This window comes from Corapipo altera, unplaced genomic scaffold (assembly GCF_003945725.1).
Source record: "Corapipo altera isolate COAL_440 unplaced genomic scaffold, ASM394572v1 55, whole genome shotgun sequence".
Lineage (NCBI taxonomy): Eukaryota > Metazoa > Chordata > Aves > Passeriformes > Pipridae > Corapipo > Corapipo altera.
Genome location: NW_020884882.1, coordinates 17,529,487 through 17,540,993, shown reverse-complemented (window position 1 = coordinate 17,540,993; position 11,507 = coordinate 17,529,487). Strand labels below are relative to the sequence as shown.

Genomic DNA, 11,507 nt, shown 5'->3' with positions numbered 1-11,507 from the left:
CACTGAGCCCGGACACTGAGCCCGGACACTGAGCCCGGACACTGAGCCCGGACACTGAGTGTGTATTATTATTTAAAATATGACAACTTAAAGACTGCCTTGAGATGAGCTGTTGCATTTATGGGGGTTTTCCCTCCATTTTCCCTGCTTACTGTCCCTCTGACACACACCTAAATTCTGTCATGGGAAGGCAGCATCTCTGGAAGTGATGTAAGATGAGACTGAAATTGTGTTGCAAGGAACTGGATAAAAGCAGGAAGAAAAGACACTTCTTCCCCTTGGGTAATGGAAAAACTTGCGAAACCTTTTAGACTATTTGCCTCAGGGGAAAATGAGGGGAAAGAACACATCCAACTCCATGGCTGGCTTCAGTTCTGCTCCCAATATTACATGTAATGCAGGATCTTACAGGGAAACTGGAATGACTTTCCAAACAGACTAGAATGATCCTGTATATTCATGCAGTTCAGCCTTCCCTTTCCAACAGTGTGGTGTGGGCAGGACTCTGAACTGCTGCGGGCTCTCCTGGAGCCCATGGACACGTGAGAACCATTTGTTATTTCTCCCCTTCAGCTGTGCCCTCACCACTTCCTGCCACAGCAGAGCCCTGGGGCTGGCCCTGAGCCCTGGCTCTCACCACTGCTCCAGGATGGCCACCGAGGCGGTGCTGGGACTGCCTGAAACCACCCAGTGTTAGTGAAGCTGCCACAAGTCAGTGACGACATTCATCATTGCTAATGCAGCTGAGTAACTAAGAGGCTCCATTTCCCAATGTTCATGTCTTAGAGCCACATGGGGTTTCTCCAGCCTTTTATTCTGACCCAAAGGAGCATTCCAGAACAGAAAAATACACTCTAATAAGCAACACAAGAGATCACAGACCCCAGCCAGCTCAGAAATACCCAGAACATGTGTGCCACGTACAGATCTGTTAAAGCCAACATCTAAAGCCAACTCTGTTACAGGAAAAGCTGTGGCCAAGCAGGACAATTTTCTGCCAGGGCCCAGTGGAACTGCCACGCTCATCGAAGTCCAAGGCCTCAGGAGGGAACCTCCTCCTGGGTATGGGCAGGAGCAGAGTGCAGCACCCTCCCACCCTCAGCCTCCCTGGGGCACTGACCCGTCTGCTCCTGAGGCCCATATGGGCACCCTTTCCCTTCAGAGATCTATGAGAGGTGGTAAGAGCAGAACTTGCCACGTACTCCTTCTGCCCAGACACTGCCCAAAGCTGTGCTGACAAGTCTTGTGAGCCACAGCACAGTCCTGCAGCAATGGGCTGGGCAGGCTGTACAGTCCAAAGTGCCTGTTACTGATCAACCACGACTGTCCAAGCATCACAGGGATACAAACACACAGGCACTGCGAGGTACCTGACAGAATCAGTCAGAAAGCTAGTGTGGATTTTTATGTCAAAGATCAATTCACACACTTCAAATATGTAAGAAAGACAAGTCAACAAACAGGGGAGACATTCCATACTTACAGAATACATTGAGATTCTCAGTTTCACAGCTGTTCCCAGAATGTACAAATGCAAACAAATGTATGCACAGACATAACCTGCTGTGATCTCCTGCCAGCCTGCTTCTACCTGAGCAGCACCACATCTGTTACTGGTGGAAAATTCATGTGTCTGCTGAAACTCTGCTGCTTTCAACTCTGTGCATTCACATGAGGACACATTTCACTGAGGTGCGGGGGACAGAATATGGGCAAAGAAATGCTATCTCTGTTTCTCCAGCCTGCCACAAAGCATGGCCCTGCCTGTGAACTGGCTGTGTGAGCCCATACAGCCCCTGTTGGTCCTGAGGAGACAGGCCCAAAAAGGCCCTACACTATGACCTGGACCACAGCACTGTGATGGGAAGAGGCAGGACTCAAAGCATCTACCTCCTGTGAACCCTGTAAAGGCTGCTGGGAAGGCAGCTGTGAAGGACAAAGGTGTCCCAAAACTAGGATCTGGTCCCTGTGGCTGAGATCAGCCAGGCAAGAATCCAGTCATGAAGGCAAATAAGGCATTCAAGGTATGATATGAGTAAAAACGCGTCAGCTGCAGTGCAGATACAACATGGATTTGTATAAGTGCAAAGGTAAGAGGCAGAAAACCCCCGAGCCTTTACACATCATTTTTCCACCAACATAACGTTTGTCAGGTCTTCAGGTGGTACTGGAAACTCTGACATACAAACCCCCACGCTGTGACCCATGGCACATCGAGGCATGCATGACAGGGAAATTCCATCAAAACAAATTACTCAAACAAAACCGGTGTTGATCTGCCACTTAGAACCGTTAGTCTGGGTTAAATTAATCCTTGGTGTAATTTGCTTTCCAATACAATGAAAGTTACTCTGTATGAATAAGTTCCATACAGCTGCCCTGATCTTACATCCCTATGCAGTGTCCAAACTTCTGAGCTTCATCCGCGCGAGGCCTCCGGAGCCGTCAGTTTGTGACACACGTAACGAGGAACAAACCTGAACCATCACAAGCTGGCACACTCCAGGTGCTGTTCAGTCTTTGGGATCTGACTTACCATCACCAACTTAACTGAGTTTGTGTTCCAAAACTTTAAATGGAAGCATTGGTTCTTGGCGTGTTTCCTGATGACTCTTGCTGCTCAAACTCAGTGGTTTGCTATTGAAGAGTCTGAAGTGAGTAATCATGTTATTCCAGAACTCCATTGCTCAACGGTTCACTCCTCTCCAGAGAAAGCCGCTGAAGATCCTTTGAAATATCAGGATGATCCTCCAGCTCTTCATATAATGACCGAACAATGTCCAGTTTCCTGTAGTCCACCGGGCTGACCAGACTGCGCACGACCTGCAGACATCTCTCCTTCAGGGTGAACACTGGGGTCAAACAAAACACGGCCTCATCATGAGGGCTCTCAGCTGCTGCTCCAACATCCACAGTGCAGCTCTGAGCACATGAACACAGAGCACAGCCCGCAGCAGCATCACCCACCACAGGCTGGGCTCACCAGAGAGGGGTGGGATGTGGTTCCTGCCATGAGGCACCTAGGAAACCCCTCAGAGACCCTTTACAGGAGAGGTCTGCCCCTAGCTCTACCACAGGTCCACCTAGAATCCCTCACCACCTCCTCCTGTGTCTGAGCAGGTTTACTTCTGATTTCTCACTCATCCTTACACTGAAGTTCAAAGAGACTAAGTTCAGAATTCCCCAGGGCACAGGCAATGCTGTCCCTTACCTGGCAGTGTGATGTCAGCTTTGGTCACGTTGGGGGCTACCACAAACAGCTCCTGCTGGTTGACAAGGAGCCCGTCGTTGGTCCCTGCATCCCGGAACAGCCAGAGGTGCCCTGGGAGAGAACAAGGGGGGAAGGCAGCAGTTATGGCACTTTTTAATGAGCAGCTCTGAGGGGCACTCGCGAAGGACTGAACTGTATCCGTGAGGGACCGAGCGGCGCTCCAGCTGAGCTCCCTGTTCACCACCACCACGGCCTCGGTCACTGGCGTGCACCGGGAGGGGAAAGGGAAAAGGAAAAAGGAAAAGGGGATGGAAGGAAAAAAAGAAAAGGGGATGGAAGGAAAAAGGAAAGGAAAAAAGAAAAGGAAAAAAGGAAGGGAAATAAAGAAAGGAAAAAAGGAAAGGAGAGACAGAAGAGCGGAAAGAGGAAAAGGAGGGGAAAAAAAGGAAAAGAAGAAAATGGTGAATCCCACCGCTACCATCTCAACTACCCGGGCCCCGCGACGCCCCAGCCCGTCCCGCCCCGTCCCGCCGCACCCACCGCGGTAGCTGCGCATGACGCGCCCGGTGCGCGGCTTCAGGACTGGGTAGCCCTGCGGCAGGCCCTCGAAGTCCAGCCAGACGGGCAGCACGTAGCGGGGGCTGTGGTTGTTGAAGACGACCTCGGAGAGCTCCCGTGTCTTCTCGGAGCGCAGCGCGGGCCCGGGGCCGCCCGGGCCGCTCACGGACCCCGCCGGCGGCTCCATCCTGGCCCCGCCCCCCGCGACCCCGCCCCTCGGCGCCTGCGCGCGGCCGGGCCAGGAGCGGGGGGCGGGGCTTGCCGTGAGGGAAGCCCCGGGGGGCGGGAACGGCGCTGTCCCTCAGGGACCCTGTCACCAAATACACGGACAACAGCAACGAGGGTTTGCCACACCCTTCCTCACTTAAGAGTGGTGAACTCTTTGTCAAACAGTTGTCGTGTCTTATCATCCACCAGCCTCAGTTCACAGCTCTTCTGACTAAGGCCTACCAGTGCTGCCACAATACTAATTCTTCCCCAGCAGTTAAGTTAAGCTGCCAATTCACTCCTCTCCTGACCTCTGGGTGTCAAAATAACATTCCTTTATCCTTCAGCTGGAGCTTCCCAAGCACCATACAGTATTCTCTTTCTCTCCTGCACATGAAAATAGTAAAACCTTGAGGAAAAATTAAGTTACTGGATTAGATATTGGGAAGAAATCCTTCCCTGTGAGGGCAGTGGTGAGGCCCTGGCACAGGTTGCCCAGAGAAGCTGTGGCTGCCCCATCCCTGGAAGTGTCCAAGGCCAGGTTGGACCTGCGATAGTGGAAGGTGCCCCTGCCCATGGCAAGGGGTCCCTTCCAATCCAAACCATTCATTTTGCTGTTTGGAGATACCTCTCCAAACATGGTGCTTTATAGAATCACAGAATGCTTTGGGTCGGAAGGCATGTTAAGGATCATCTCTTTCCAGCCTCCCTACCCTGGGTAGGGATGAAGTGTGCAAAGGCAGTTTAAGCATATTCTTCTCCAGAGTCACTGCAAATTACAGTGCTAAAAGCATAAAGACAGTGCCTTTTCCTTGTATGTCTCAACACCTCTTAGCAGGTTTTTCATTTAGAATACTCAGCATTCTCCAACAAGACTTAGATGAGGGATCCTTTCCTAATTTCTGCCCCTCTAGCAGCCTGTGAGGGAGAAGTGTGTACATTGTTAGAGAATGACACAAGAGAAACCATCACCTCTCAATTACATTTTTTCCCAGTAGAGCTGGAGGTCTCAGAACTGCTAGGCAGGCTTGTGTGATGGCCCTTGTGGAAAAGGAGTCACTTCCCTCGTGTTCCTTCTACGAGAGGAAAACAGCAAATTCACATCATGGAAGGAGCACGTAGTTCAGATCCTGATACTGTAAAGCAGCTGTGAGCAGCACTGTGGGATTACACAGCATATACATACAATGAGGTTGATTGTCCTAACTGAAAAAAGCTGCTATTCCTCAGTGTCTGGTGCCAATCTTCCATAAAAACAGAAGTGTGGGCTTTAACAGCAACTGCTTCAAACTGCCCAACTCAAAAACAGATTCACATCTGTAAAAGAGCAGAGCTATTCAGACATCACTGTACATAATCTTTTTCCTATACTCTTAAATCTGGACACAAACCAGAAAAGAACACAATTAAGAATCATCTCTTATGCAAAACTTCTAAAACTTTAATACTTGTTAATTCACCTCTGAACACTTACAAGTACTTAGCATGAACACACTGTAATGAAAAGGGTAAACCAGTAATGTGTTTTCAGCCTCTGCTGAGCAGAGTAAGAGGCTTGAAAAATCACAGTATGTTTAGAGAAGAAAAATTATTTGCAACTTCAAGTTAGTGGACAGGGAATATAGTTTTGTAAATACTGTGGCAGCATAACTATGACAGTTAAATCACCTAAGAAATTCAAACACTGCCGCTTTGATGTGTCCACAGTAGACACTGGAAACACAAACTTGTTAATATAGCTGCTAAAAGTATCTTTGTTCTCAAACAGTAACTACAGGCGGTTTGCTAAGGCTGTGTGAGTTACCCCCTCAGCCAAGACAGTGGAACATTAAAATATGGATTAGACATTTACTGGTAATTAGCACTAAGGTGAGGTAACAGGCAAGAGAATCAGTAGCACAGCATATTGTTTACTAACTGGAATTTGCTTATCAGACCATAAAACCCAGATATTGTTTTATTTTCTTCGTTTACATTTGAGCAATGGTATAAATTAGAAAACTTCAATTTGGAAATATCCCACACTAGAGAAATACTACCTCTGAACCCTTCAAGGTGACAGTCTTAGTAGTCCTGTTAGTCATTTTAAGACACATGTAAGCTTTCTACAGTTTGGTAAACTGTTACCTTCAGAGCTGCCTCAACATGTTTTCTACTGTAAGCAGAGGAATAAATATTTAACTGAAAAATATAGAAGACTCGGGCCATGGAAAGCGTTACTAATCCCACAACTGAATTTCAGTTTGGGTGGCAAGGAGGAGAGGTGATTTAAATAACAAGTTTTCAGAACACACAGTACAACTGGCAGCTCTCAAGTTGATCCCTGGTTTAATATTTGTGTGACACAATTTCTACTTAGGTTGTCTGGGTTTGGAACTGACAGACCCAAGCTCTGTGGTGTCTGCTTTACCAAATGGCCATTCAACAAATTCTGGAGGTGTGTCTTCTTCCAGGCAGTTTACCAGAAGGACCTTCTCTCTTCTGCTCTCTCCCAGGTGCGCCGCAGCAGATACACTGCAGCGTGGAGTCCCCCCACGTTCACCCACACCGTCTGAGCTCTGCGCCAGATGTGTCCCACCCGTGACAAGGCCTGCAAGCCAAAACCAACCAGAGAGCAGCGTTAAGACAGTAATATTATTTTTCATTATTCTAAATCACATCTGATGGCAATGCCAAGGGACTTTTCACACCCAGAACTGCATTTAGATGTTAGTAATTTTTGCTCAATAAATAAAACATCTGTAATGATGACAGCTTACAATTTTTTTCTCAATACATTTTCAAGTGTAAATAGGTTTGATTTTCTCTCACAGAACATACCTTGGCAAAGCATTTCTTGTCCTGGGTAAGCAGCACAGCCCTGCCTGTCCCTGGGGTGCAGATCCGGCCCATCTCCATCAGGCAGGCCGGGTAGAGATCCCAGTTCTTCTTCTTTGACCCTATCCTGCAAGATACATTCAGATGTCCTTTGTGATCACTGAAACCAGTTCACTGATGTTGGTCTCAGACAGGAATCAGCTTATTCAGGACCACAGTTACTGTTACTTTCAAGCTGTATTTTTACCATAGGGCCTGTCGCACCTTCCCAGCTAGGCCCAGTTAAGGACCCGACTGGAGAGAAGCCCAGGCCTGGCCAGGTGAGCCCATGCAGCTGTGGCAGTGAGGCACAGCACCTTTCCAGCACTCCTCACCTCTTCCCAAAGGGCATGTCTGTCACTACGATGTCCACAGAGCCAGTCCGGAGAGGCAGGTTGCAGATGTCCCACTGGATGATGTCCAAGGGAACACCCGGGGCAGTGCTGCTGCAAGGGCAAAGGCAGTTACCTCAGACATGAGCACTCAGAAGGTTTTTACACTGAGGAGATCTAGAACATTGGAAGCGGAATAAACAGGAAAATATGAACTAGACACTTAAAAGCATCAATGCAAAGTGGATTTCTCTGCATACAACACTGCAGGAAACAGAAATCCCTTGTGCTCTTCTCACCTGTCCTTACTCTCATTTTTCCTCAGTAAGGAGCAGATGTTGTTTGCTGCTCTCTTCACAGCCTGAGGGTTGTTATCCCCTGCAATGTGGTAGCAGCCGGGCCATTCCGCAGCTCCCTAGGGGAGAATTGATAATAAGCAACGTTAGCATAAACCCTGCTTGACTGAAAATACAACAAACAGAAGAATTACTCAAACATGACAAAATACAACAAAGCAACTGCAAGTGGATGGCAAGGAATTTAGAGTTCTGTAACAGATAGCTGTTACAGGTATTATGCACCTTTAAGGCTCAAAATACTTCTGGATTTAGTTTCTTCCCGCTATAGACCAGAGAAGGAAAAAGGTCGCTTACAAAAAGTGTATTTGTATCTGTTCAAAAGTTGGTGAGATTGGACCTTGCTATTCAGTCATTACCAAGAAGACTTACACACATTACTGAGTTACAGATACTGGTAAGTTTAATTAAGTTAAAAAAATCACAGAAGAATCACCTCTATTGGTATTGCACCTGTACCACACATGGGATCAACTATGATATCCGTGGGCTGGGGATCACAGAGTCTGAAGAATAGAAGAAAAGATATGGTGAGAAAAGCCAAGAAAATGTGAATTTCTCTAAGGAAGGGAAAGTGAACTATTTTAATAATTCTGATTCTATCCTTTTAACAAAAAAACTTTGTGATTATTTTTTCAATACGTTAATTACCATTTTATGAGCAGTAATACAGTGAAATTCTTTCACAAATGTGATACACTATTTTGAAGCTAGGCTAACACAGCAAAGATTTACTTTCCTTGTCTGGGAAACCACCACTGTAACTACAAAGCACACCATGTCAGCAACTCTGCTTTTTAAATTTTTTTTCAAGAATTAACAGAAATGGCTTCTGAGGAAGCAGTGGGGAGATAAAGGGCCTAATTTCTGAAACAAAAGGACTCATTAACTGAGTATAGCAGAAGGCAGCTGCCCTGACCTGAGCATGCCGTAAGCCAGAGTCGAACGCAGCGTTGTGGGTCCGAAGTGTGTGATATTCCGCCTGTGGAGACTCTCTTCAGTTAATGCAATCCCCACCACCACTTCATTGTTGTGAATATTCAGAAGAACCTAAAGAAAAAACCTGAACTGAATTTCAGGAGTTTGCATAGTATGCCTGGTAAATATTTATGGGAAGTTATACGGCAATTTAAAAACCAGGAACGATGTATAAAAGAGCTTTTCTTCTTGTAGGAAAATCAAAGCCCCATTTTTATAACCATAAAGGACAGAACTTGGGAGAGCACTCACATATTCTCTCAGTCACACAAGACTGAGAATCTTTTACACAAGACTTCCCAAAGTGCTATAACAATTACACTGGCTTCCTAAAAGGTTTAGTTTTTAAGTTTGGGGGAGAAGCCAAGTAAGTCCTGCAAGTCACAGTGAAGTATCTGCAAAGCAGCAATAAAATTCATATTTGTGATGGAGACCATATTAGCATCTTGCTCCAGGGCAGTGACCAGCCCTTAACAGACCTACAAGAAAAACAAGTCTCTGTGTCCCTCAGAAACAGTACTCCTGCACCACAGATGGACCAAGGGTGTTGGTTGTGCTTTCCCAAACTCTGCTCTCCTCTGACAGGAAATAAACACTGGACAGTTACTGTTAACCCTTTCTGTTCCCCTCACCCATAAAACCAGCTTCCAGACAGAGCATCTCCTGACAACTTAGAGTGGTATTAAACAACGGAATAAGGACAGGTTTACTGAGGGTAAAAGCAAAGCAGAAGGCACTGACATTACCTTTAAATATGAAGGAGCCCAAAGGCTATAGCAGGTGGTAATACTCAGAACTCAAGCCTTTGCTGTGGCTGGGAGAGAGCTTTGCAGCCCCAGCTCAGCTGTGCTGGGTTCATCAGCTAACAAGAGGAGACAGCAGTGTTTGAACAAATTAGAGGCCCGGGGAAGGGAGAGGTGCCACACTGGGCCACTCCAGAGATTATTATCATGGATAGCCAAAGCACCAGCAACTGCTGGGGATCTGAGGACACGTGTAAAGTGCCAGGGAAACGAACACTTTCAGTTCCAGAGTCTCTGAAAGGCAATTTGGGGACCTCTAAGCATCAGAATTAAGAACTAAAGATTTGTACAGCAGAAACATAGGCGTTTCCAAGGCACACCACCATACCTCCACATCAAAGTTCGTCATGTCAGCTTTCCACTGGAAGTGCTCCTGCACGGCTCCACCGAAGTCTCTCGCAGCCTCGTTTGATGTGAAGCTGTGCTTGTCTCCAGCTCTGTTGCACGTCACTCGGAACTTCAGCACCTTTGCCTCTCCTTCAGCTGCCTGACCATCACCAGCCTTGGTACTACTCCCAGAACTCGCCTGCACTTCGTCCCTCGCATCCAATTGCTCGTTATCCTCCTCTTCCTCCTCTCCCCCATTTTGGGATGCCACCCCTTGGGGCTTCTCTGTATCCTGGCTGCTAGCCACACCCACAATGCTTTGGGCACAGCCCTCCTGGTCATTAGTGTCTTTTTGGTCTGCTCCTCCTTCTTCTCCACCATCATTCAGCTTCTCTTTGCTTGCAGGACTCTGCAAATTGTGTTTTTTGCGTTTTGTCTTTTTCTTTTTTAAGCTGTTGTTCAGCTCCCAAACTTTCAACGGATCGGTCCAGGGCAGCTTTTTAACCAAACCTTCCAAATCCTTTAAAGCTTCTTCCTTTAACAGACAGAAGAAGTTGTACTTTAAAGTAATTTCATTCCTTTAAAAGTTATCTTTTATTTTTAGGTCTCTCAAAGTAGTTCATTAAACATTAGCCCACTATATCTTTAAGAAAAGCTTACAGGTTTTTGTCCAATTCTTGCCATAAAAGGAATTACACTGAAAATCACAAGACCCACAGGATTTCACAGTTTCTCTCATAAAACAAACAGCTAGCAGTGCATTAAGTGACCAAAGCAATACATCACTGTCCTATGTCTGTGACCTACAAACATGGCATCAGCTCTCATCCCAGATTTTGCCAATGCAACATATTTAACTGAAGAAATATTAGACAACATGGCCACAATTCCATTTACAAGCCAGAAAAGAGGAAGTGGAACAATATCACAACTGAAAAACCCAACAAACTTGTTAAATAAACAGAATACTTTGACACTAGTCTTAAACTAAAAAAGTCAAACCAAACAACACTTCAAACCCCAGAACTGACTGAAAAATGAGGCATACCTCACCTTATTTTCTTTAAATTGATAGTCTTTGAACTCTTCGACAACAACAAATAAATTATCCACTGACCGCAGACGGTGGACCTAGAGGAGATGAGAAGGCACGGTGGCACGTTACTAACCGTGTGTCGTGGGGATTGTGTTTACTGTCGTCAGAATTTTGCCATCTTACATGCACGATTTTACACTTTAGTCCTCAAGGGAGTTATCACTCCATACCTCTGTACCGATTTAACCTCCCCAGTTTTGACTTAATCTCCCCTTCAAACCGCGATAAAGGCGGATGCAGCTGCTGCACCCGGGCCGGCCGCGGTCTCCGACAGCGGAGCGCTCGGCTCGGAGGGGCCGTGACCCACCGGACCGGACCGGGCAGGGCAGCGGGGCCGCGGCGGGGACAGCGGAGCAGGGAGCGGAGCAGGCGGCGTGCACGGACCTGCGGCAGGCTCCGGGCCGGGACCGCGAAGTAGATCTTGCCCCGGTCCCTGCTGATCCTGGAGGCCGAGCCCAGCTTCTCCTGCACCTCCTCGGCCGCCGTCTGCTCGAACCCCGTGGGCACGGTGGCGCCGATAACGGCCGCGAGCTCCGCGCCCTCCTGGGCTGGACCCGGACCCCGACCCGGCCCCAGCCCCGCGTCACCGGCCGCCTCCGCCATGGCAGAGTGCCGGGGGAGGGAAACCGCCGGGGGAGGGAAACCGCCGGGGGAGGGAAACCGCCGGGGGAGGGAGGCTGCCGGGGCAGGGACACCGCCGGGGGAGGGAGGCTGCCGGGGCAGGGACACCGCCGGGAGCTCCGGCGGCCGCGCGGCACCGACCACGACAGCCGCTCCCGCCGC

The 11,507-nt window shown here is 48.0% G+C and overlaps 2 protein-coding genes across 4 annotated transcripts; both read right to left on the bottom strand.

Moving 5' to 3' along the window:
* Positions 1–1,379: 1,379 nt before the first annotated feature.
* On the bottom strand, positions 1,380–3,980 carry VHL (von Hippel-Lindau tumor suppressor). Its single transcript, XM_027640686.1, has 3 exons — positions 3,752–3,980; positions 3,212–3,322; positions 1,380–2,852 (listed from the first exon to the last, which is right to left on the bottom strand). Exons 1-3 carry the CDS (start codon positions 3,954–3,956, stop codon positions 2,668–2,670), a joined length of 501 nt encoding a protein of 166 aa, XP_027496487.1. The 5' UTR covers positions 3,957–3,980; the 3' UTR covers positions 1,380–2,667.
* Positions 3,981–5,392: 1,412 nt separating this feature from the next.
* Positions 5,393–11,499, bottom strand: THUMPD3 (THUMP domain containing 3). 3 transcript variants are annotated; one of them, XM_027640682.1, is made up of 10 exons: positions 11,429–11,499; positions 11,109–11,342; positions 10,682–10,759; positions 9,630–10,163; positions 8,440–8,570; positions 7,957–8,026; positions 7,464–7,579; positions 7,168–7,278; positions 6,797–6,920; positions 5,393–6,566 (listed from the first exon to the last, which is right to left on the bottom strand). In XM_027640682.1, exons 2-10 carry the CDS (start codon positions 11,325–11,327, stop codon positions 6,435–6,437), a joined length of 1,515 nt encoding a protein of 504 aa, XP_027496483.1. In that variant the 5' UTR covers positions 11,328–11,342; positions 11,429–11,499; the 3' UTR covers positions 5,393–6,434. The 3 variants fall into 3 exon arrangements, with proteins under 3 accessions (XP_027496483.1, XP_027496486.1, XP_027496484.1); XM_027640685.1 differs by having other exon boundaries at positions 7,168–7,275; XM_027640683.1 differs by lacking the exon at positions 11,429–11,499 and having other exon boundaries at positions 11,109–11,367.
* Positions 11,500–11,507: the final 8 nt, after the last annotated feature.